Here is a 23,548-nt window from a genome sequence, read left to right as displayed (position 1 = left end):
ATTTATAACACAGTGAGGACTGGATTATGCTGTAAACTTGGAAGAGCCTTAAATATGCATATGTTTTTGTTAAGCATAAACTTACAGGGAATGTAACCTTATTGTATTTCTTTAATCCAAATAAACTCTTAAATGCAGCCACTATAATTCTGATTTTGATCCAAGCAGGTGTATTAGAGAGGATACACTCAATTTCTTTGCTTGAAAACGCTAACAATTCCCTCTATAATTATTATAATTTTTCTCTAGCAAAGTGAATAGAAGTTTGTTTAAACATTTGTTAAATAAGGTTAATGGACTTAATATATAATGTTAAACCAGAAAATATGATTTATAAATAATACTGTTCATAGAAGCACTATCAAACAAACTGCATAATAATTTAGCACAAAATGTGAGTCTAACCCTTGTGCATTGGTATGATTTTGTTCAAAGGAATGTTGTACATATTTGAATGAAAGGATGCAATTTCCATTGCTTCAGTCAAAATCTGACTGCCATGGATGATGTTCAATTAAAAATCCCCCAAAGATTAAAACTATTTAGGAAATTTGTTTATTCATATTCATCAGTTTCAGCTGTTTAGATGTTCAACAGTAAAAAAAAACCAACATTCTTGGGGCTCAGGAACATCCTAACTTCCCTGGTATGAGAATAGCCATTACAGTAACCATTTAGTTAGCATAGGAATACACATTACCCTCATCTTGCCATGAGCCTTCATGTAAGCAATCTACATTTGTCTTTTCTTGTGCTATGTGAAAAGTTATGTTTTCGGACTTCCACTGAGTCAAGCAGTGCTATATAGTCTGTATGCTGCACTTCATTTTCTGTAAATAAATGGCTTCACTCCAATTGGCTACTTTGTGCCATGGCAGAAATGGCCCCTCTGCTTCTGTCATTGGTTGCTCTTGTGAGATATAAGACCCAAATATTTTAATCCTCACAATTCATAAACAAGTCTGGTTCACAAAATCAACGGTTTATTGGAGATAAAATGAAGAAAAATAAAAGACGGTTGCAAGCGTGGCCTCTTAGACCCTTTCCAAATGGATTGAGGTCAAAGAGCGCAAAAAGCAGTTTTCAAGCTACACATTTTATACTCCTACACAATGCACACCCGCCTAAGAATCCCTTCCAACTCCCCTTTATTCTCCTAAATCATTCTTCAAGTTGTCTTACACTTTAAAGGGTCATCTTGACATTTCCTGCCTAACAACAACTATCTTATCATGTTTACTTGTACTGATAATGGTCTTGCCCAAGGCATAGGTTTCTGTCTCCAAGGGAACTTTTAGCAAGTCATAACACATTGTCTCTACTAATTACAATTTGTGGTCAGTTTCCAACAGTAAGAACATCATAGCTTTTTAATACATTAAACACTTTTATACACTTTTATACAAGAGTAACTTATTACTCATTTCCTTCACTCTTCCACATTATCATTTTGTCTGGGTTGCTGGAATACCTGTTGCATTTTGAAGAGGCCTTCCCAAAGTGAATTAGTGAAAAGATTAAGGTAAAAGGCTGGACTTTTTCTTTTAATAGGCTCACTGGTAAACTAGTGAAAAGTGTATTTTTTTTAAAAAAGCAAGATAAAAAAGAGTTCTGCTAATTTCTCCTATTAGCTGAAGTGAAAGTTAGGAAGATTAAACTGTTTTTCCTCCAGCAATCCAATAGTGGATGCCATGGATGGAAGGTGTCAAGTCTCAGAGGAAACAGCATATGTGAACAATCAATGGAAATATATCATCAAAAAGACTTGGCTGGGAGGGATAAAGAATGATGGGCCTGGTAGCTCAGCAGACTAAAAGCATTGTAATTAATACCAGCTGTCTGCAATTACTGTAAGTTCGAATCTCACCAGGCTCAAGGTTGACTCAGCCTTCTATCCTTTCTAAGGTAGGTTAAATGAGGACCCAGTTTGTGGGGGCAATAAACTGACTTTGTATAAATATACAAAAGTATGAAGGCTATTGCTTAACGCATTGTAAGCTGCCCTGAGTCTCCGGAGAAGGGCGGCATATAAATCAAAGAAAAGAAAAAGAAAAAAAAAGAAAGAAGGATGGCAGCAATCAATGACTATAATTAATAACACCCATGAACATCAAAACTAAAGAACAGACTGAAATCTTGAGAGCAACTTCTTAAGCCAGCTTCATTTATTGAGGGAGACAAGTAGTGTAAAGCTGCCTTGTGCCCTTTGACTAATAAATCTTCTCTACCTGTTTGTTAGGCTTACTGCATAATTCTATGTGCATCTACTTAGAATACCATATATTCCAAAACTTAAAATGTAAAGATTTCTATGTTTGATAATTGTGCAATCATAAAGTTTGGAAATTCTGAAATATTTCCAAAATATCATTAAATGGCAAAAAATACTAATTTGGTTCATTGATCTATTACTAAGGGAAGGTTTATCCAAATTTTTAAAATTTGGTTAATTCTAACATCCATTTTTAAGTATTGCTTAAGAATCTGTTTCAATAAAGCTTGTGGCAGTTAATATCTCTGTTTTTGCTGGATAATAACTTTGAATAAAAAAGAACACGGCGGGGGGAGGGGGGGCGAAAGCCCTACTAAACAGGTATATACAAAAGTATGAAGGCTATTGCTTAACGCATTGTAAGCCACCCTGAGTGTCCAGAGAAGGGTGACATATAAATCGAGCCAATAAATAAATAAATCAATAAATAATAGATCCACTAAAACTAAAATACAACTTTTCTAAGTTTATGAAATATCAGGACATCAGGACTGTTTCTGAAATTGAAATTAGCCATATTCTTGAAGAAGCAGCTCATACCAACGTGCTAGAACTTTCTAATGACACAATCAGTGCTCTTCGCTCGTTTCTTCTTCAGGTAAGAATTCTGGAAATGAAGAGATAGAATGTAACTTAAAGTGAAGTTAAACAACTGGCTGTGCTTCCTGCTTCTGCATTTTCTTGTCAGATTGGTTTCTGTAAGGGCTAACTCTTAAAAAATTTACTTTACTTTAGATATAGTGTGGCCTGCTTATCTGAGCCTCTTTTTTTGTCTTTTACTTTCAATAAAATACTTAGTTTGTTTTTCATAGTAATATTGCTGTAAGTACATGTTTGCATTTATTTTATGTATTTAATATCTAATTAAATAAAATCCCCATTCCCTCCCCACTCCAGGGGAAGATTATTGCAAAATCTCCATTCCCACCCCATTCCAGGGGAAGGATACTGCAAAACTTCCATTCCCACCCCACTCTGGGGCCAGCCAGAGGTGGTATTTGCTGGTTCTCCGAACTACTCAAAATTTCCACTACCGATTCTCCAGAACCTGTCAGAACCTGCTAAATTTCACCCCTCCAGTACAGTCTGTTTTGTAATTGAGTATGAGGCCTTGCAATTTTTTGCCTAATCTACCAAAAAGAGAAATTTCTCATTTCAAAAGAAGGAAAACACATTGAGTCTTTTTGTGCATAGGAAGTTACGTGGAACCCCGCTATATGGCTAGACCTTGGACTGTTTTTGCAATTATAGGCATTGAAGAAGGAGAGCCATGTTAGTCTATAGGCGCAAAAAATCAGGAATTTGGTAGCACCTTTTCTGATTTACATATGTTAAAAGACATACTTTGTGAATTGAAACTCACTTCATTACGTGCAGCAGCTGCAGTCTACAAAAGCTTATTATGCCTTTCAGTAACATTATCTAGTTGGAAAAAAGTCCTTCAAGACTTTCTGATTTATTGCAATTGTGGTAATCGGAGGAAATTTCAACACTGAAATTCTGTAATTTCTCTTTTTTATGTCAGCTTCAAAAAATAAAGTATGCAGTGGATTCAAGCAAAAAAGCTGTGATCCAATCGTTGTTGGAGAACCTCCCACCCATAAACAGGCCTCAATGGACCCATCAAGGCATGATGTATCTTTTTTCAGAGGATATCTATAGAGATATTAGAGTGAAGTACAGTCTGCTTTGTAGTTGAATGTGAAGCCTTGCAGTTTTGTGCCTAATCTAGCAAGAAGAGAAATAGTTTTATTATCTTGATTTTTTTTTGTGCTTTTGACCTCTTTATCATTTGAAGTGATGTAAAATATCAGCATTAGATATAGATGAATATAGAGGTAGTCCTCAACCTACGACCACATTGAGCTCAACATTTTTGTGGTTAAGCGAATTTTGCTCCATTTTACGACTTTTCTTGCCACAGTTGTTAAATGAATCACTGAAGTTAGTAACACGGTTGTTAAGTGAATCTGGCTTCCCATTGATTTTTCTTGTCAGCAGGTCACAGATAATCATATGACTCTGGGACACTGCGGTTGTCATAAATATGAACCAGTTGCCACGTGCCTGAATTTTTATTAAGTGACTGTGAGGATGCTGCAACAGTTATAAGTATGAAAAACGGTCATAGATCATTTCTTCAGTGCCATTGTAACTTCAAACAATCACTAAATGAACTATTGTAAGATAACCTGTACTTATGCGCGATGTTACATGCAAGATAGTATTTTGCTTATCTATATGCATAGAGTAGTAAAGTTAGGATCCAATTTTAATTTTCTGTGCTGAAAACGGTCTTTGCTTTCAGTGCTAACTTGACAGAGCAAAACCATTCTGTTGATAGAAAAAAATGAGAAAAATGAAAATCAGTTTCTAATTTGTCATGCCTGTCCTTTACTATTTTCCATTGTAACTAGGTAAAACAGAAGGATCTATAAGTTCTAAAGTTTATAGTAATATTTATGTCCTAAATTCATACTATTAATTTGGGAGAATTTTATTTTTTAAAAATAAAAGTGATAGTCTGTGATACTTCAACGTGCCATTAACATTAAAGATAGGTTATAATCAAACCAGGGATCACTTTAGTAGTTAATAGTTCTTTTAATAGTGCTTTTAAGCATTTGTATAAAAATTCCTCTCAGGGGCAAAAAGGGAAAAGTTAACTTGGTAGAAGAAATAGGGGTTTTCTGATCAGATAATAGGTATTAATTCTTAACAATGATGTTAAAAATGTCAAAAAATGTATGTCATATTGCTTATTTTGTCATTTCCCCTCACTTGTCCATACTGCAGTTGTCTGTGGGGGAGATGTAGTCTGAGACTCCTTATTTAAGCTTTTAGCATTTATTCAAGTAGTTCTGAGTAAACTTACATAGAATTGTAGTTTAAAAGAACAGAACTCAGGCACCAAAGTAGATTTAGAAATTGAAAAAGGGTTCTAGACTATTTGATTTAAAAAATGCATAAATTTTCTCATTATTGTATAATTCTTCCAACTTGGTTGTTCTTAACTCAAGTTTGACTTCAGATATCTTGGGAATGTGGCAATATCTCCCTCACATATTACAGACTGAAATGAGAAAAAAAATGAACGAACAGAACATAGTATTATAAATTGATAAATCACCTTGCATTTAAATTTTCTTAGCAGTTATAGACATACAGAAAAAATAATGCAGGTTATTTCTTTCCCCGGCAGAAAGATTTAGAAATTTCTTAGATGTTGAAATATAAATTCATAAATAAAAAGATTTAAAATCTGTTTAACATTGTTCTGGAAATGATATAAATAAAATTATACACTTCATTTCAAGGCTATTTTCTATGCTGTTGTTAAGAATTTGGAAGTAGTATATTCTTGTCTAATTCTCTTAAGTGCTTGATCTATGTAACCTATGTTATATAGCGTTCATACTCAGTGATTTGTTAATATAGAAGTACTGTTTTTTATAGCTAAACAATCACTTGCACTTCAAGGATTTTAACAAGGAAAGGGATTTATAAAACTAACAAACTGAAAACAAGGAGTAAGAGTAATAAGGTGTTGGTTATCACCTTTAAAGCGCTCCATGGCATAGGACAGTGTTTCCCAAAGTGTGGTACGCGTACCCCCAGGGGTACGGGAAGAGTTTGGTGGGGATACGTGTTGCACCGGAGTTTGGTGGGGATCACGTGGGAATATCCACTGCACCGTGCTTAGCTGCGCCCACAGAACAAGGAAAGAAATAGGTGCGTATCGCAGTTTTTACACGGGAACTGGGGCTATCGTACATCGTATCGCAACTCATTATGGCGGGAACTTCTGCGCATCCTTCGCGCAGCTTGGGTTCGGCCATTTTTAAACTGCGGGAACATTAACAGTTGACGTTGAGCCGCGGAGCTGTTTAAACGCCGGAGAATTGCAGGGTTATCTAAGTGTTTCCCAAAGTGTGGTACGCGTACCCCCAGGGGTACCATATGTTTTTTATGAGGGGTACTCAGCGTTACGAAAATTATAGAAGGGGTACACATATGTCAAAAGTTTGGGAAACACTGGCATAAGACCTAGATATCTTCGAGACCGCCTGTAATAAGATGTTGGTTATCACCTTTAAAGCGCTCCATGGCATAGGACCTAGATATCTTCGAGACCGCCTGCTGCTACCGACGGCCTCCCATCGACCTGTGCACTCCCACAGAGAGGGCCTCCTCGGGGTGCCATCAGCCAAACAATGTAGGCTGGTGACCCCCAGGGGGAGGGCCTTCTCTGTGGGGGCACCTACCCTCTGGAACCAGCTGTCCCCAGAGATAAGGAGAATCCAAGATCTCGGTGCCTTCCACCGTGCCCTTAAAATTTTCTTTTTTCAGCAAGCCGGGCTGGCCTAACACTTTTTTTTAAATGTTTTTAATTGTTTTGTCATTGCTTTTAATTATGGGGCCAAATATATATATATCTTTTTAATTGTATTTTAATGTTTGTGGTTTATGTTTTTACTTTGGCTGTACACTGCCCTGAGTCCTCAGGGAGAAGGGCGGTATATAAATTTGATATAAAAAAATATCTTATCCATATAAGATATTAAAATTTTAAGATGGAAAGTGGGTAAAGTTATTAGCTGAAAGGGCAACAAAAAGTCTGTGAAGGGAAAAAAGATCAATACTAGGGCTAGCATATATAGGGTACCACTACTTCAAGAAGTCTGCTCCTAAAGTTTATGTGTCTATTAAAACATTGGCATATTTTCAAGATGTGATGGAAACTTGAAAAAACCAGGCTTCTTAATGAATAGCAGTGTGATACTCTGCTTGCATGATGTCAAAAATTTCCAAATAATTTTTAGAACATGTACAGTATTAGTAAATATTCCCCCATCCATCTCCGTGTTTAACTCAGTTCCTGGTACTACATGGTCATGGCAGTTTTCCTGGCAATAAGTAATATGTTTTTTTTTTATTTCCTTCCAGCTGTTTTTAAAATCTTAGCTAGCCTATAGCTCCTGGATTTCTCAGGATCACTAAGTATTGACCAGGTCTGTTCCTGCTTAATATTTTTTTGAATTAAGTCCAAGTTGTCTAAGGTGCCTATTTGCCTTTAATCACTTTCATTCTCATCAGTGTTGGAAGAAATGTCCATCTGGGTTCAGTTCCAAGTGGGGAGAAAGACACTGGAAACATAGATGCTATTTGGAAAGATGGTTTAATGGTGGGCAGGACCACATGGTTTGAGGTCATGGGCAAAATGAGCACATGGGAGAGGGAGGGAGAGGGAGAGAGACCCTCTCTTGGACCCCGTCTTAGAGCTTCCTGTTCCTGTGAAAGAAATGTATTCTGATTGGTTGTCAGACTCCCATGGGGCCATGCAGGGGTAACTTTGTAGGTTGATTAAGTCCCAGGCTTGGTTGAATCTTGCTGAGTGATGCAATCTCCCAAGGTGCCATGTGGTGAGTTCTGTTGCTAGATGGGTAGAGGGCTAATCTTATTATGTCCTGAGGGCCATGTCTTAATCCCATCACCCTGGAGCTGAAGGGGGGGGCAGGGAGCTGCTTTGTCTTTAAAACATGTTTCTCCCTTTCTCATCCAAAGAAATATAATATTCTACCTTTCCAACATTTCCTAAAATATTTCATTCTTCTAGGAGTGGGCTGAGTGCTAACTTCCTTCAATAGTATGCAACAAACTATGATTATGTCTAAATGATGATGCACAAATGACAATGTTAGGATAGAAACTGTCCTTATATACTTTTGTCTAATAGGCTAATGAAAGTGTATAAGCTGCACAGTTTGCATCTTGATGTGTGTTTTGGCATTTGTCCCGTGGACACCCAATTTCAACTTTCTGTCTGCAGTAACATGAAAAAAATAACCTGAACAAACCAATAATTTATCCTTAACTCTAGCTCAGTGATTAGTATTTAAACTGATCATAATTAAATCTTTAGTTCTCTTTTTTTAACAAATATAATTTTTGCATACAAGATGAACGCTGATTACAATATGCCATTTCTGTTATGCAGATCAAATGCTCAGTCTCTTAAGACTGGGGAAAAAATATGGAGTCATCTGTATGATGTATAGTTCACTAGTTTTGAAAGTTGCTCAACCATTCTCCACAATCCAAGAATCAATGAGTGTGGTAAATAATTATTACCATTTTATTACTGAGAAAATATGATTAGGCTGGAACAATAGGTGCCATTTAGGTATAGAGAATAACTGCACTTTATAGCATCTCTAGAAATACCTCAAGGTGCAATCTCATGTTATTTTTCTGCATACAAGTCCCAAACCTACATATCTGATCTCCTAATGATTTGTTCTTTCTGCAGTGGAGCTGTGAAATTCAAATCACTAGAAGTAACAGAGAGCATCGCCATCAAGAATATTAATTTGTACTGAAACAGTATTTGACACCAGGCATGTTTTTTATTAATATTTGTATTCCTCCTCCTTCAGCTACCATATTAACTCTTCACAGTTTAATTCTTTCAAATGCTTCTGGTGTTTTAACGTAAAAGCTTTCGAAAATAGTCTAGTGTGTTTCAATTCACGTTTCTGCTTTTGCTTCTGCTTCTGTAATTCAGAAAAGCACTATTGGAAGGAAAAAGTCGCCTTTCCCTTTAAGGATTGTCGGAAGGCAGAGCTTTCCCTTCTTAAATTCAAAACTCCCGGCTGGGAGATTACTTCGCCAATGATTGGAGGTCAGCTGCTTGAGAGCAGAATTAGTTTATTGTTTATAGGAAGGCAGGCAAGAAACAAATACAAGCACAGCGTTCTGAGGCTAGCCTGTTTGAACTGTAAGAGTAACCCTTTTTTATATCCTAAAACGTCTTTTGATTTTCTATGTGACCCTTTAAAGTCTTTTGAAATTCTTTTAATTTGGCGTGTGAATCCTTTGATTTGTGTGTGTGATTGTTTTATGGTGTTGAAATCCTTTTTTTGTTTGTGATTGGGTTCTTCCGTCCTGGATCTGGCAAATAAATAATTGTTTTATAGTCCACTCTCTGTTTTTCCCAGCCCTTTGTAGTTGTTCGTTCCCTATAATTATTCAGCGTGCTATTTCTGTGTTTTCTCCTTTTTCTCATGTGTTTAAATTACTTTGGCTTGATTTTTTTTCCTTTTTGGGTGTTTGTTTTTCTTTCCTGTGTCCCATATCTGTTTGGATGTTGCAGGCCCCTGTAATTTTGTCCTTCCTTTGTTGTGGAAAATAGGGTGGCTTCAGCTTCTTAATGGCCCATTGATAAAGGTGGGGGCTGAAACTCTGCCTGAGTTTCTGCTTATTTCTTTTAGGGGAATTTCCCTGCTCTTTTAATATTGAGTTTCTCATATCTTCCAACAGCGCCTTACAACTGCAAGTCAAAAAACTGCAATTTGAAGGAACCAACGACTATAGTAAAGTTGTGGGGAGAGAAGGCTCCGCCAAAATTACAGGCGGAACTACAATACAGGGGACCCTGGGAAGCTGGTGGAGGAAGTGACGTATTAGTGTAGGGTATGTGGTTTGCTAACAGCGGGGCCAGTCAGCCGAAAAAAAGCTCCTGGGAAAAGGAAGAGATGTTGCAGCATGACAGTCTCCTCGGAGTAAAGTCCTGCAGTGACGAATGGTTGTTGCTTGAGGCAGCTGGTAAGGATTTTTTGTTAGGGGTCTAGCAGCGATTGGTTGGATAACGAGCATTTCTCCCGATCTGATGCGGGGAAAATATTCAGGGTATATTGCTGTTGAACTGCAGAGTTTGAGAGGTGATCTTGAACTGCAGGGCAAGCGGGAAAATACTTCATAGTTTGCCCAGTGCCGGTTCTCCGCGACTCAAATATTGAGTCGTAGAATATTGCAGGTAGAAAAGGACAGCGCTGGGGAAAGAGAGGCCTAAATGAGGTATTGTGGAGTCTAATGAATCTCTTAGGAGCGACAAGTAGAAGACAGAAGGTCTTCCCTCTCTTCCGCCTGTTGATATAGGGTCTCTCTGTTTAGTAGACGGTTAGGCAGTTTCTAAGCCCATGTGCCAAAATCCCCATTCTTTTATATTCCTTTCCGTTTTTAATCGTGGACCTAAACTGCCATAATTCAATCGGCATCTTTTAGACTCGCCACTCCACTCTCAGGAAAACAGGAATACAATTAAATTGCCTGAAGCGGGACTTAGAAAAGCGAAGATTCCACCAGGTTAATACAACTACTTTCGAGCCCAGCTTGACTACTGGTGGCTTCACAGACGTGTCAGTGTAGCGATTTTGCCAACAAACTAGATAAAAATTATTTTTTGTTATATGAATATATTTTGTAAGGCAATATAAATAAAATACCTACGTATTTAAATCTGTTCACCTAAAATGCTTGATTGCTTGGTGGAAAAAGCTTTAAGTGCTGTAGTTATTTGCAAGTACAGTCTTTATATTCAGTTGGGAGCCTCCTCTTGAATCTATAAAATTCTTAGACAACTACAGGTGGTCTTCAACTTACCATCACAATTGAGCCCAAAATTTCTGCTGTTAAGTGAGACATTTGTTAAGTGAATTTTGCCACATTTTACAGCCTTCCTTGCCACAGTTGTTAAGTGAATCAATGCAGTTGATATTAGTGAATCTGTCTTCTCCATTGATTTTGCTTGTCAAAAGGTTGCAAAAGATCACATGACTTTGGGACACAGTATCGGTTATAAGTATGAACTAGTTGCCAAGCATCTGAATTTTGATCACATGATCATAGGGATACTACAAAGTGTGAAAAAGGTCATAAGTCCCTTTTTTCAGTGCCATTGTAACTTTGAAAAGTCAATAAATGAACTATTATAAGTCGAGGACCACCTGTACTGGCATTCAACTTAATTTGTTTTACCATTTTGGGTTTAGCTTCAACATGGGCTGTCTACCTCCACATTGAAATAACATTAACTTTTAGAGGTAATAGAGTGGCTACTATATTGACTTTCTTCCTGAGGATCTATAAGTGCACTATTGAATTCATAGCTTCCCCCACCTTTTGAGGCTCTTGTGTTGTTATCATTGACAAATTCTACTTGTCTATCTTATGAAAACTTTCATTGGGTTTTGTGCAGTGATTCTTGTACCTTCAGCCAAGACTAGATTAAAGATTAGATGTATTGGCGAATCAGATTCAGAAAGATAGATTGTGTTGATTTTGTATATCTCTGGTTGCCCAAAACATTTTTATTGTTTTTTACTCCCAATGTAATATCCTTAGGAAGTTTTCTCTTTTCCACTGCTTTGGAAAGTTTATTCCTGCAGCTGTTAAGATATATCTTAGCACATTGCGATTTTTCTCATTTATGTTTTTTGGAAATATACCTAATTGAAGTGTCTTTGGTTTCAGTTTATATTTTATTTTAAGGATTTTTCGAAATAAATTGATGTATTATTTTCCAGTACTTTTCTGAGGTTTTTTTCTCTGAGGCAAGTAAAAATGGTTGGAGAAGAGTTCATGGCTAAAATATGGAACCTGTTTATCTATTTTGAACCCACCTTTATTGTACTTAAAAATAACTCAATGTGGCAAATGTATCTAATGCTCCTATTTTTCCCACTACAACAACCCTGTGAGGTGAGTTGGACTGAGAGAAAGTGACTGGTCCAAAGTTACCCACCTGGCTTTTATGCCTAAGGCAGAACTAGAATTCACAGTCTCCTGATTTCTAGCCTGGTACCTTAATACTAGACCAAGTTGCTGATGTATTTTACTACTATTTACAGATTATAAATGAGACCTAACTAGGTTGACAGAGAGTAGCTATTGTCTGTTATGGGGTGGATATGTTTTTAATGTGAATTATGTAAAACTCTTATTTCCCTATCACTATCTTTTCCCCCCCTCCAATATAGGATTTTAAGAATGGATTATTTTGTGGCTTGCACATTCCTCTTTACACTGATATTACCAAGAGGTATGACTACTGACACAGAGAAGAAAACCTCAGATTCAGGATTGGAAATCTGTATCCTTCTTCCAGTTTTGGGTCTTGGATTTGAAATTGGCTACCTCCTTATTTCATAGATAGACTATGAGCAAGATGGAATTCCCTAGTAAATTGGGACAATTTTGAGGCATCATGTGGAATCCCTCTGGATTCATTAGAGACCCTTTTGAAGGGTCTGCAGTGTTACAGAGTTCCAGGATTGCTATAATCTGCAGTTTGACGAAGAATTATCTGGCCATAACAAAAGAAAACATTAATGTCTTCCTACCCAATGTGTTCCAAAATGAAGACCAAATCAAGTGTGTGCTCATCCATGTGTGTTGGAGCTGCAATTATTTCTGACAATCCCATGGTTGCCATAGAATCCATCAACACCGGAAAATCTATCCCATCCCCCAGTCATGGAGGTTGAAGTCATCCCAAATTGAAAGTCTTGGGAACTCCAATATCAACTTGAGATGAGTTTCAGGTGCTCATAAAGGGCCACTTCTAAACAGCTAGGTCAAGGATCTGAAACCTTAAGCACTCAAAGGGCCATTTGGACACGTTTCCCACAGAAAAGAAAACATCAGGAGCCACAAAACCTGGGTGGGCATGGCCAACTCGATGTCACTCACTTCTACCAGTCACATGACCCCCCCCAGCCACGCCTACTCAGCTGGTCATTAGAGCAGAGAACCAGTTGTTAAAAAACACTGGGAACCACAAAACCCTTTTGACATATCTCTCTCTCCCCTCCCTCCCCTCTCTCTCTCTCACCCTCTCTCTGTATCTCTCTGTCTCTACCGCAGCCGCTTCTCCATTCCCCACTGTCGCCCTTACCTTCTCAGGCCAGGCGAGGATTGACTGGGAGGGGAGGGCGAGGAACGGGGCCAGCTAATGGTGGGATCACCTGACAGGGAGCCACATCAGAGGGCCCAAAGAGCTGCATGTGGCTCTGGAGCCACAGATTACTGAGCTAGGTGGTCAGCACTTAGCCCATTTCAAAGTGTAGGCACTCACAACCAATCATTTTTGGAATAGCAATAGCACTTAGTGCTTTTACAGCCCTCTCTAAGTGGTTTACAGAGTCAGCATATTGCCCCCAACAATCGGGGTCCTCATTTTACCCACCTCGGAAGGATGGAAGGCTGAGTCAACCTTGAGCCGGTGAGATTTGAACTGCCGAACTGCAGCTAGGATTGCAGTACTGCACTCTAACCACTATGCCACCTTGGCGAAGTGCTCCTTGTCACTTCAAAGTTCTCATGAACAATCAGAAAACTCTGGTTTTGATGTTGTGACTGTAGTAGGATCTAAAATCATCTGACAAATTTCCACCATACCCATTTTTGTACAACCAAGTCTCAGTGATATGTATTGGGTTCATGGGTTGTCTCCCATCTTGTCATAGATGGATGCAATCTTATTCTGCATAGGTCTGGTATTTACCAATAAGATCTAAACACAGAGGCACCAGTCACCTGAATTTGGGTGACTAGTATATTTCATGTTGGCATTTGTAGATTTCTGTTAAGATATGTGCTTAGATTCTGTAGTTAAAATAAACAGCTTGGTGAAATGTTTATCTTTGAAGAGGTATAATTAAAGGCAAAAAGATAGATTGGAGGATTATACTGTGTATTATGTTGATGAGGCCATAGAACAAAATATGGGACTTCTGTATGATTCGCTTGACCAAGACACAGATAAGAAACTGTTTGAAGTAAAGCGCAAAGACCAAATGAATGCACTGAAGAACCTGATTGAACTCAATGATGTCAACCAGCAGTACAAAATTATAGACATCATGCTCAAGGGTCTTTTCAAGGTAAGCCTTGCTTAACTGATCCCCAGTTTTTTTTTATTATAGAATGTTTCTTGAATACTCCTAAATCAGTATTAGAAAAGTAATGCAAAGTTTAGCCCCCATGTCATTGGCTAATTGGACTTTGAGCTAATTCAACAGGGGGAGGAAGAACATTCACCATCCCACAAAGTAGACTTATGAAAAATTTATCAGCAGCCATTCTGAGTAGTTCTTGTTTATGATTTGGCAGCCAAGTGTTTGGGAAGAAAAGATCATGTTTCTTGGATGAACAGGTAGTCCTCGATCTACAACCACAATTTAGCCCAAAATTTATGTTGCTAAGCAAAGACAGTTAAATGAGTTATCCCCCATGTTATAACCTTTTTTGCCATGGCTGTTAAGTGATTCACTGCATTTGTTAAATTTGTAATCTGGTTGAATCTGGTTTTACCTTTGACTTTGTCAGAAGGTCACAAAAGATAATCATATGACCTCAGGAGATTGCAACTGTCATAAATACATGTAAGTTGCCAAGCATCCAAATTTTAATCATGTGACCATGGGAATGCTACAATTGTAAGTGTGAAAAAGGGTCATAAGTCACTTTTTTCAGTGCTGTTGTAACTTCAAACGATCGCTAAATAAATGGTTGTAATTTCATGGGGAAAGTTTGGAGTTTACAGTAGTTACCTGTGAATGTGATATTTATTTATTTATTTATAATTTTTTATATATCTATATCTATCAGATATATCTATTCATTTACCTGTAAATGTTTTTATCAGCTACCTTTTCATGAGTTTCATCTCCATGGCAAAAGTTAATACAGAAGGACATTTTCAACAGTTATTTCATCAATATATCTTGACTTCATTCACTTAATACTCTTATGTTCTATGTCCTAGTATGGAGCATCAAAACCTATTTCTTTCTTACTATAAAAATACAGCACCCTGATAAGTTTGGGATAATGATTTTTTGGTCATAGTGGAGGGAACTTTAGTCTTAATGTCCTGGTAAAATGTACACGGTACCTCAGATACCAGGGCAGCCTCTAACCTGGTGCCCTTCAGATATCTTATAATACAAGTTCCATATTTCCTATCCAGAGGGCATTGAATTTGAGCCAGCTGGATAAGTTATTTATTTTATTATTCTGCAAATTATTCTGCCACGGACCTTTCCTAAACTCTCTAGTCTGTTAAAGTTATATAAGCTAGGTATCTTCATCCAATAGATTAGAAGAAAAGATTGTACAAGGGGAATTAAGAAGGGACTTATTGGCACACACACCCTTGCTGGGGCAGAATTGGCATAAATTGACATGAATTTCTATTATGATGTGCAGGTTCTTGAAGACTCACGAGCAGTACTTATAGCAGCAGATGTTTCACCAGATGGACCATTTTCTCATGATGAGAAGATAAAGGATGGTACAAACTTTTTGCTTTCTAATCACAGTTTCTTTGTCATCTTTTATCCATTAAATGTATAGCTTTGAGTTGTTAAGCAATAAAGTTCTGTCATATTGGCTATTCTTTCTTAGTCACTTCTGTTTTTGTACATTGTTATTTATAATAGTCATAAGATCATTATAAGTTGTGAATAGAGCCACATGCATGATGTATAAAACTTGAAACAGACCAGTCTTATTATTTTACTTTAGTTTGAAGGGAAAATAATATTTTAGGAGATGGCCAATAACAAGATGGATTTAATTTTGGATTTCTTCAATTAAATATCCATTTAATCCCAGGTATAGATATATATAAATAAATAGGTATCTAGGTATTCATACATGTCGGTATTAAAGAAGTTATGTTCTAAGCCAGAGATCAGTGCTCTTTTTCTAAGCATTTAGGTAACATATTTGAATTTCCAAATGCTGCACCTCATTAGTCTGGATTAATGATAGGCCTTTATTTTTATGCTTAATCACTAATATAGATGAGAATCCTTACTCTTCTGTCTTTCTTTTCTTTCTCTTGATAAAGATTAGGAAAAAATGTTTTCTTTTAATTAATACTTAATCCAAAGCAATGGTTCAAGTGTGTTGAATAATTAGATTGTTCTCAAAAACATCAAATTGGTCTGAGTTTTTCATTGTAACTCTTTTTTCTTAGCCTATTCCCATGTGGTGGAGAATACTGCTTTCTTTGGGGATGTAGTCCTACGTTTTCCAAAAATAGTGCATCACTACTTTGATCGCAGTTCCAATTGGAACAACCTTATTCGCTGGGGGATAAGCTTCTGCAACCAGACAGGCGTATTTGATCAAGGACCCCACTCACAAGTATTAGGATTGGTAAGGCAGCATGCCTGCTTGGCACCTCCTCTCAGTTTGTTTATCCTTTAGAATTTGGTAGTAATTCATTGAAATTGGGTTAAAGTTTGAGGAAAACAAATATTTGCTTGGAATGTTTCAGGATGTTTTTATAGCAAAAAATTGTGGAGAAACTGCACATAGTTAACTGCTCAGAGTTTCTTCTGATAGATGGGCAGTATATAAGTTTGTTTAATAATAAATAAATGCTTATATATAGTTCCCCAATATTTCCGGTTTTGCAGATGGGGGGATGGGATGGTTGCACGAAAACAGCCAGCAAGCGCGCGCGCACACATACAGCTCCATTTGTGTGAGCAGCATTCATATATGCCTGCCGCTCACGCAAATGGAGCACGCTTGCATGCATTCACATGCTACTCATGCAAGTCAGGATGTGCGTGCTTGCGTGTGCTTGCCAGCCATTTTGGTGGCTGGTTGCAATCCCCTCATAGCCCACAGGTTGGGGACCCATGACTTAGATGACTGGTTTATACAAAAGTTGCATACTTATTACAACAGATAATTTGCTTTTTTTAGTATATGCATAGGCATATAGAAATATATTGATACCATCTTAATAGCATATCTGCATGGTCTAGCATCTATTATTTTGGTCTACTGATTTAGCACGTGTGTACTTTCTAAACTGGGAAGTTGAAAAAGCAGTCAGGACAAAGACAGCAATCAACAACTTTGGTATTGTTATGCAAAAAAATATCTTGGATATGTGCATAAAATCACCAGGAATTGAGCTTAGAAGATTGGTAGAAGGAGATTGGTTTTTCCTCTTCACATTGTAATACACGAAGTCTGTTTAAAATCTTTATAATTTGCATAGCTGGTAGCATAGATAGTTGTCAGATTAATAGGTCAACTCAGACGTTTCATGCAAAAGTTGGTATCATGCAGTATGCTTTATTTTGCTGCTTTGAGAGAATTTGCACTTAAAATACCAAATGAGAAAACTAGGAGATGTATTTTTATTTTATTAATTTATTTTATGAATTTGCCCATGGTGACCCTGGGGGATTAACATCACATAAAAACAATTGAAAAAACATTGATGAATTCTGAAGCAGATAATTCCTTAAGGGTGCTTGTAGCCAGGACTAACAGTTGGTGAGAAGGAGGCATAATAATATACTGTAGATGAGAATTATTTTAATATATTTTCTTCCACAGATGGCTCAAGAGCTAGGAATTAGTGAAAGATCTCCAGACTACCAGAATCCCTTTAAAGCAGACAATTCTGAAGTAAGAGTCCATCTTATCTATTATTCCTAACTTTTTTCTCTCTGGTTATTACAACTTTCTTATGAAGGAAAGAAAGGGGTAGCACTTGCTTAATGGCAGTATTTTTTCTCGACAGCTTTAAATCAGAAATTTTCTCTGTAGTGATCCTATATAGCCAATCAAATGCATGTTTGCTTATATTACCTATAAGTAGCACAGATGATTACCCCCTACAGGTTCTGCTTCAGATATTAGTTTTTCTAAGAGGCAACTGGACTTTCTGATTTTTCTTTGAAGACGTTTCGCTTCTCATCCAAGAAGCTTCTTCAGCTCTGAAAGAAAAACCAGAAAAGAAAGAAAGAAAAGAAAAACCGGAAAGTCCAGTTGCCCCTTGAAAAAGCATCTTTGGGACAACCATGACCTAGACAACTGAGAATCTACATAGACATTTAGCGATACACTTTGGGATGAACACCCTTTGAATGGTGAGGGAATATGAACGGATTTCCAGGAAAATTGCAGACTGCAGGAACCATTTGCACTTCAGTTTGAGATGCAGACAGGACAGACTCATCCCCAGCAACTTGCACCTCTGAAGGGATACAGAGCAGAAAACATCCTGCAGAAAGCACAGCTCCAACTCCTCAAAAAATTAAGAGCTGAAGAAGCTTTTTGGATGAGAAGTGAAATGTCTTCAAAGAAAAACCAGAAAATCCTGTTGCCTCTTCAAAAAGTACCTTTGGGACAACCATGGCCTGGATGACTGAGAATCTCCATAGACTTTCCCTTTCTTGTACCAATTCCAAATGTTTGGAGCAAAAGTACAGGGAACCTGGTGTTTTGCTTAGTAGCTAGCTATTATCTCCTGAAGATCATTGAAATGTTAGAGAAAAAAACTGGTGCAGCTAAAAGGAAGAGAGTTAGCAACCAAAAAAGTGTTATCCATACTTTTGATGCCAGAATCCCTAAACTCATTGTGTTTACTTTTTAGTTTTTTCCTGGTGCTAACACATTCCAGAAGGCTCTTCGGGAGGAAGAGAAACGAAGAAAGAAAGAGGAGAAACGAAAGGAAATTCGTAAGGGGCCTCGCATCTCACGCTCACAGTCTGAGTTGTAATTCTAATGTCATTTGCCCTATCACTGAAACTTTGGGAGTTAAAACATCTGAAAAGCAATGCCCCTTTGTGACCTCAGGAAAATGACAAGCTGTTGAAAGGGCAGGGCTTGGAAGTGACATTCTTTCAACAAGACATTGGTACCTACTAAATACCTAGATAGAGTTTCAGTGCATATTTCCTTATGGGAAGAAAGACTTTTCCAAGTATCTGGAATGTATAGAGTATGTCAGGGACTGTTCTTCATGTGTATTTTTATCTCTCGTGGCTTTGCCAGTTTGTAATGCTAAGAGTTTTAGGAAAATGGGGTAAGAAGAGAGGAAATTAATTCTGTGGTATATGCCATGTCTGCCATTTATGACATGTAATACTATGTATCATTATGCAATCAAAAAAGTAATATATTATTGCTGCAACAGATTTTGTTCCTGGGCAGCAAACAATTTCTTTGAGAAACTTTTGAATTCTGTTAGAGATGCACAAACTTGGAAATATTAATTAGCGATAAAGTACTCTTTGAACACTTTTTCTTTAAATTGTATGAAATGTGACTGGGAGCTGGGATACATCAAAGATGTTCCTTAAAATGTCATCATCATTATAATAATTATAATTCAGAGCCCCTGTAGGTAATATCAAGTTTTATCTGGTTGTCAAGCTTCCTTCATTTCATAAGGCTGTTAAAGTATTTTCTCCTAAAAGGGAAGAAAAGCTTTTGGTTGAGAAGAAAGTCAATAAGGCTGTGCTCCATCAAATAATAACTTTACTTGAACAAGAGAATAAAGTACCAAGATAAAGTGAATCTGTGTGATAATTTCATAATGCAGTATTGCTATCACTACATAAATGAAAATTACTGAAAGGCTTACAAAATTCCAGTGTCAGTTTTTAGTTACTAGCTTTGCAAGACTACTTTTGAATTTCATTTGTAGTATTGTATATGTAGATCTAGTTGTAAACCATATACATTTATCTTTATTGTCTGGTAATCAATTTTATCTTGATTATTATAAGATACCTATTTGGCCTTAGGTCTAACACTATAAAAAAGCAAAAGCTAACCATACGGCTTTTGTTCTTTTTTTGTTTGTTTTTACCATTATACCACAAAAAATGACCAGCAGTAAGTTTAACATATGGGTAGTGAAATTATGGAAGCATATTTTTGCTACTCCTACTGCCTGTCTGATTGTTTCATAGGAAGAAGTTGCCTTTTTTCTCAACATTTTCAAGCGTTCTATTGTAAACCACCCAGAGAGTGCTATAATACACTATGGGATTGTATATTAGTCTTAAGTGGTATTGCTATTGTTATTCTATGATGGCTTACACTTGAAGCAGAGTTCAGATTTCACCTTAACTGTTAATTTTACACTAGAAATCAGCTGGTTTGGGGATCAAAATATGATTATTGTTCTTTTCCCAATCTGTAGTTCTTCACTGGTGAGTTAAATTATGGATTTGCACATATCCACACACAATCAAGCTATGTGCATTTGGCACAGAATCATTGCAGTGTTTGGCAGAATGGGTAGTTTTTGTTTAGGACTGAAGTTGAGTGGAAGTAGGAGACCTCTCTGTACATTAAAATAACTGGAATATTATACATCCCACATTTCTGGTGGCATTGCTCTTGGCAGGGGATTCTTTTGTGTAGAAGGAGGGTTTCAGGGGATACTGCATTTTGACAAGGCTGGAAATTTATTTTCTAAACAGAGAACCAGCTATGCTTGGTTTGGGGAAGGATATGTATTTAAATTGGAATTTGACTTTGCTTTTTTTGAATAAAACTAAAGTTTTTTTAAAAAAAACCACTTTGACTTCTCATTCTTGTGAGCTATGTCAGTGTGTCACAGGAAGAGGAGAGAGGGATTTATCATTTTTAGGTTAGGTAGTTCTTATATTCAGAAAAGGCTGCTTTAATATTGTTAATTTAGCTGATGAGGTAACAATATTTTTAATCAATTACATCTAGTTTTATAAAAGTTTTTTCTAATTGGCTTTGCAGTTGAAAACTGTTGCAATCGGTAGCCTTGCTAATCATTTTTAATTTAAAAGCCTAAGAGTATAATTCATTCACTGAACTATTAAGTTCGCAAATTGTGGTTGAATCTAAGGCATTGGCAAACTAATATTGAGAGGGCCGTGTCTTCAGATAGTTAGGTACCAAGTCATGTAGGTCTTTAGAAGTACGGATATGTGTCTTGAATCAAATTTAGAATAGCAAGTGCAGCTCCTTCAGAATGAGCATAATGTGATTCCACATGGCTATATCAGTTAAAGTCCATGTAGATACACAATGCTAGATGGAGCTTGTGGACCACTTTCAACATATATCACATCATAGTAGTCCAAGCAGGTTTTTTTTTTAGCCAGACAATCCCTCAAGTAATAATAAATCTAGTACTAGAAGCTGATGCCCAGGGTTACTCACTATTGTTCTATAATACAAGAGGCACTTGTGCTGCATGGACCAAGATTTTGGAATTTTACTGTTCAGGGATATAGACATCCTTTGCAATCTCAATGGTCACAGCTATGAATGTTTTTATTTTTTAAAAAAATGATCTTAAATTGAGATTTGAATTAACGTAATTACTTTTGATAGTTTTTCTTTACAGTTCAACAATACATGGACATGATTCAACAATATGAATTACCTGATTATTTTGAGCTGCTCTTTGTTGCCAGTATATAACATATGAAAGTATACTTTTTCAGTTTTTCCCTTCCCCTAAATAATAGAATTATGAAGAATTTCAGCCCAATTTCTGGAAGAGCAAAATCTTTTAATTAATTTTTGTGTTGTCTTTTGGTATTTCACAAAAATGTAAAATTGGATTCAATTATTTAGGCTGTGTAGTCCAATCCTATGTTCAGTGCAGGGATCGAAATTAAAGCACCCTCAACAAATGGCTGTGATTAAATACATCCAGTGAAAAGCCAATGGTCAATGGATGGTTAGTATCAGACCAGGACCAGGAATACCCAGGTTAAAGTTCATCTTAATTCATGATACATTTTTCCTCCATAGATTTATCCAAACCATTTTTAAAACCATCACCACATCCCATGGAAATGACTTCCACAGATTAATAATGTGCTATATTCATGATTTCCAAACTAATTAATCACAGAATATTCAAAACATTTTAGAATTTTCTCATAGGAACTTGTTCAAGGCCCTGAATTATATTGGTTTCCCTGTACTGTCTTTTTCTAGCTCTGTTATATTCTTTTTCAAGTGTGATGGCCAAAACTACATGTAAGATGGTATTCCGCATGCAGATATATTATAATTTTGTATAATAAAATTATAATTTAGACAATTTTGTTTTCAATTCTTTTCCAAATGGTTCCTAGCATGAAATATACCATTTCCATGACTTAGTTGACTGAATCAACATTTTCATTTTGCTACCTGTAATGATCCCAACATATATTTTCTTCATTAGATAAAGAGAGTAGATTAGATATGTGAGGTTACATAAAATTTGCAAACTTGGCCACATCACTAACTAACAAACCTGTAATTCAAGAACATGTTTGAAAAACTTTAACACTGGTCCCAATACAAAACCTTGAGAATCTCTATTAATGACTTTTGGTGAGGATTAATTGCAATTTCGTTTGTATTTTGGGGAAATCGCACCACAGTTGAGATTAGCATCAAGAAGCTATTAGCACCAGACAGCTTTTCCCCATGGCTTAACTGCAAAGATGGATGTTTTTGTAATTTGATCACAAGTTGAGCAACCGGGACATGCAGGATTTCTATCTTTGTTTACAACTGTGATGCAGCCATTATTGGTACTAGAACCCATCAATCCTCATTTCTTTATGATATTTGGATATAATCCTGCCTGAGAGAAGTTTCCTTTTACAACAGTACAGGTAGTCCTTGACTTTCAACAGTTCAGTTAGTGACTGTTCAAAGTTACAATGGCACTGAAACAAATGACCTATGAACATTTTTCACACTTTTGAGCGTAGCAGCATCCCCATGGTCACGTGATCAAATTTCAAATTTGGCAACTGACTCATATTTATGATGGTTGCAGTGCCTTGGGGTCATGTGATCAGCTTCTATGACCTGACTAGCAAAATCAGTGGGGAAGACAAATTCACTTAACCATGTTATTAACTTAACAACTGCAGAGATTCACGTAACAGCTGTGGCAAGAAAGGTCGTAAAATGGAACAAAATTCACTTAACAAATGTTTCACTTAGCAACAGAAATTTTGTGCTCAGTTATGGTCGTAGGTAGAGGACTACCTGTACTTCTTGGTTGTTTTCATGTGAGATGATTATAAATTTAAAAGAATATGTTGTGTATACTTAGCAAAAAGCTTAATAAGGAATGATATAAAAATTAAAAACAGTTGAGGAAGATGACTTTAAAAAAAGAATACAAACTGCATTTTAAATATGCTAACTGAATCTCTAATTGACAAACCTGCCATGGGAATGCTATTTCTTTTGTACTAAACATTGTATATAATTGGTGGGATTTAAAATACAAAAGTTTAAAATAATTTGAAAAGACTGAGTATTAGGCTGTAACTATGGAAACACTGATGTGACATGCGCCTGCAATTACAACTCCCTTCTTCACTAGGAGTGAAGTTTGTGCTTATCATGTGTTTAACATACACTTTCAAATAATGACAACACAAAAAAATAGCAAGAATGGAGGCTAGAAAGGTTTCTCAGAACAACCATTAGAGAAGGATGATAAAGAAGATAAAGTGATTCCTTTAAGATTACTTCAGTTAAAATTTGATGAATTGAGATCCGTCACTTGAAGCCAAATTCGCAATCCTTGAAAAAAAGATAAAGGAAAGGCTTAATAAAATGGAAAATTCTTTAAAACAAATGTCTGGAGATATAAAACAAGTT

General features: G+C 36.6%; 1 protein-coding gene across 3 annotated transcripts in view; it reads left to right on the top strand.

Annotated features, from left to right (window-relative positions):
* Nucleotides 1-19,450, top strand: part of LOC139319634 (coiled-coil domain-containing protein 134-like) — a 67,392-nt gene extending 47,942 nt beyond the window's left edge. The window contains exons 29-37 of one of the 3 annotated variants that reach the window (XM_070947561.1): nucleotides 2,739-2,870; nucleotides 3,211-3,351; nucleotides 3,798-3,907; nucleotides 12,091-12,203; nucleotides 13,874-13,995; nucleotides 15,323-15,407; nucleotides 16,098-16,279; nucleotides 17,483-17,554; nucleotides 18,525-19,450. In XM_070947561.1, coding sequence (XP_070803662.1) covers nucleotides 2,739-2,870; nucleotides 3,211-3,351; nucleotides 3,798-3,907; nucleotides 12,091-12,203; nucleotides 13,874-13,995; nucleotides 15,323-15,407; nucleotides 16,098-16,279; nucleotides 17,483-17,554; nucleotides 18,525-18,650 — 1,083 coding nt within the window. In that variant the 3' untranslated portion in view covers nucleotides 18,651-19,450. Of the gene's footprint in view, nucleotides 1-2,738; nucleotides 2,871-3,210; nucleotides 3,352-3,797; nucleotides 3,908-8,956; nucleotides 9,051-9,791; nucleotides 9,878-12,090; nucleotides 12,204-13,873; nucleotides 13,996-15,322; nucleotides 15,408-16,097; nucleotides 16,280-17,482; nucleotides 17,555-18,524 lie in introns of those variants that run through there. The other 2 variants (XM_070947563.1, XM_070947562.1) reach the window with 2 other exon arrangements.
* The last annotated feature ends 4,098 nt before the right edge of the window (nucleotides 19,451-23,548 follow it).

The sequence above is a fragment of the Pituophis catenifer genome, unplaced genomic scaffold, assembly GCF_029215685.1.
Source record: "Pituophis catenifer annectens isolate HBS135680 unplaced genomic scaffold, rPitCat1.0.hap2 SCAF_7, whole genome shotgun sequence".
NCBI classification, from domain to species: Eukaryota; Metazoa; Chordata; class Lepidosauria; order Squamata; family Colubridae; genus Pituophis; species Pituophis catenifer.
The sequence above is the reverse complement of the archived record's forward strand: the minus strand, read 5'-3'. Positions and strand labels throughout refer to the sequence as shown.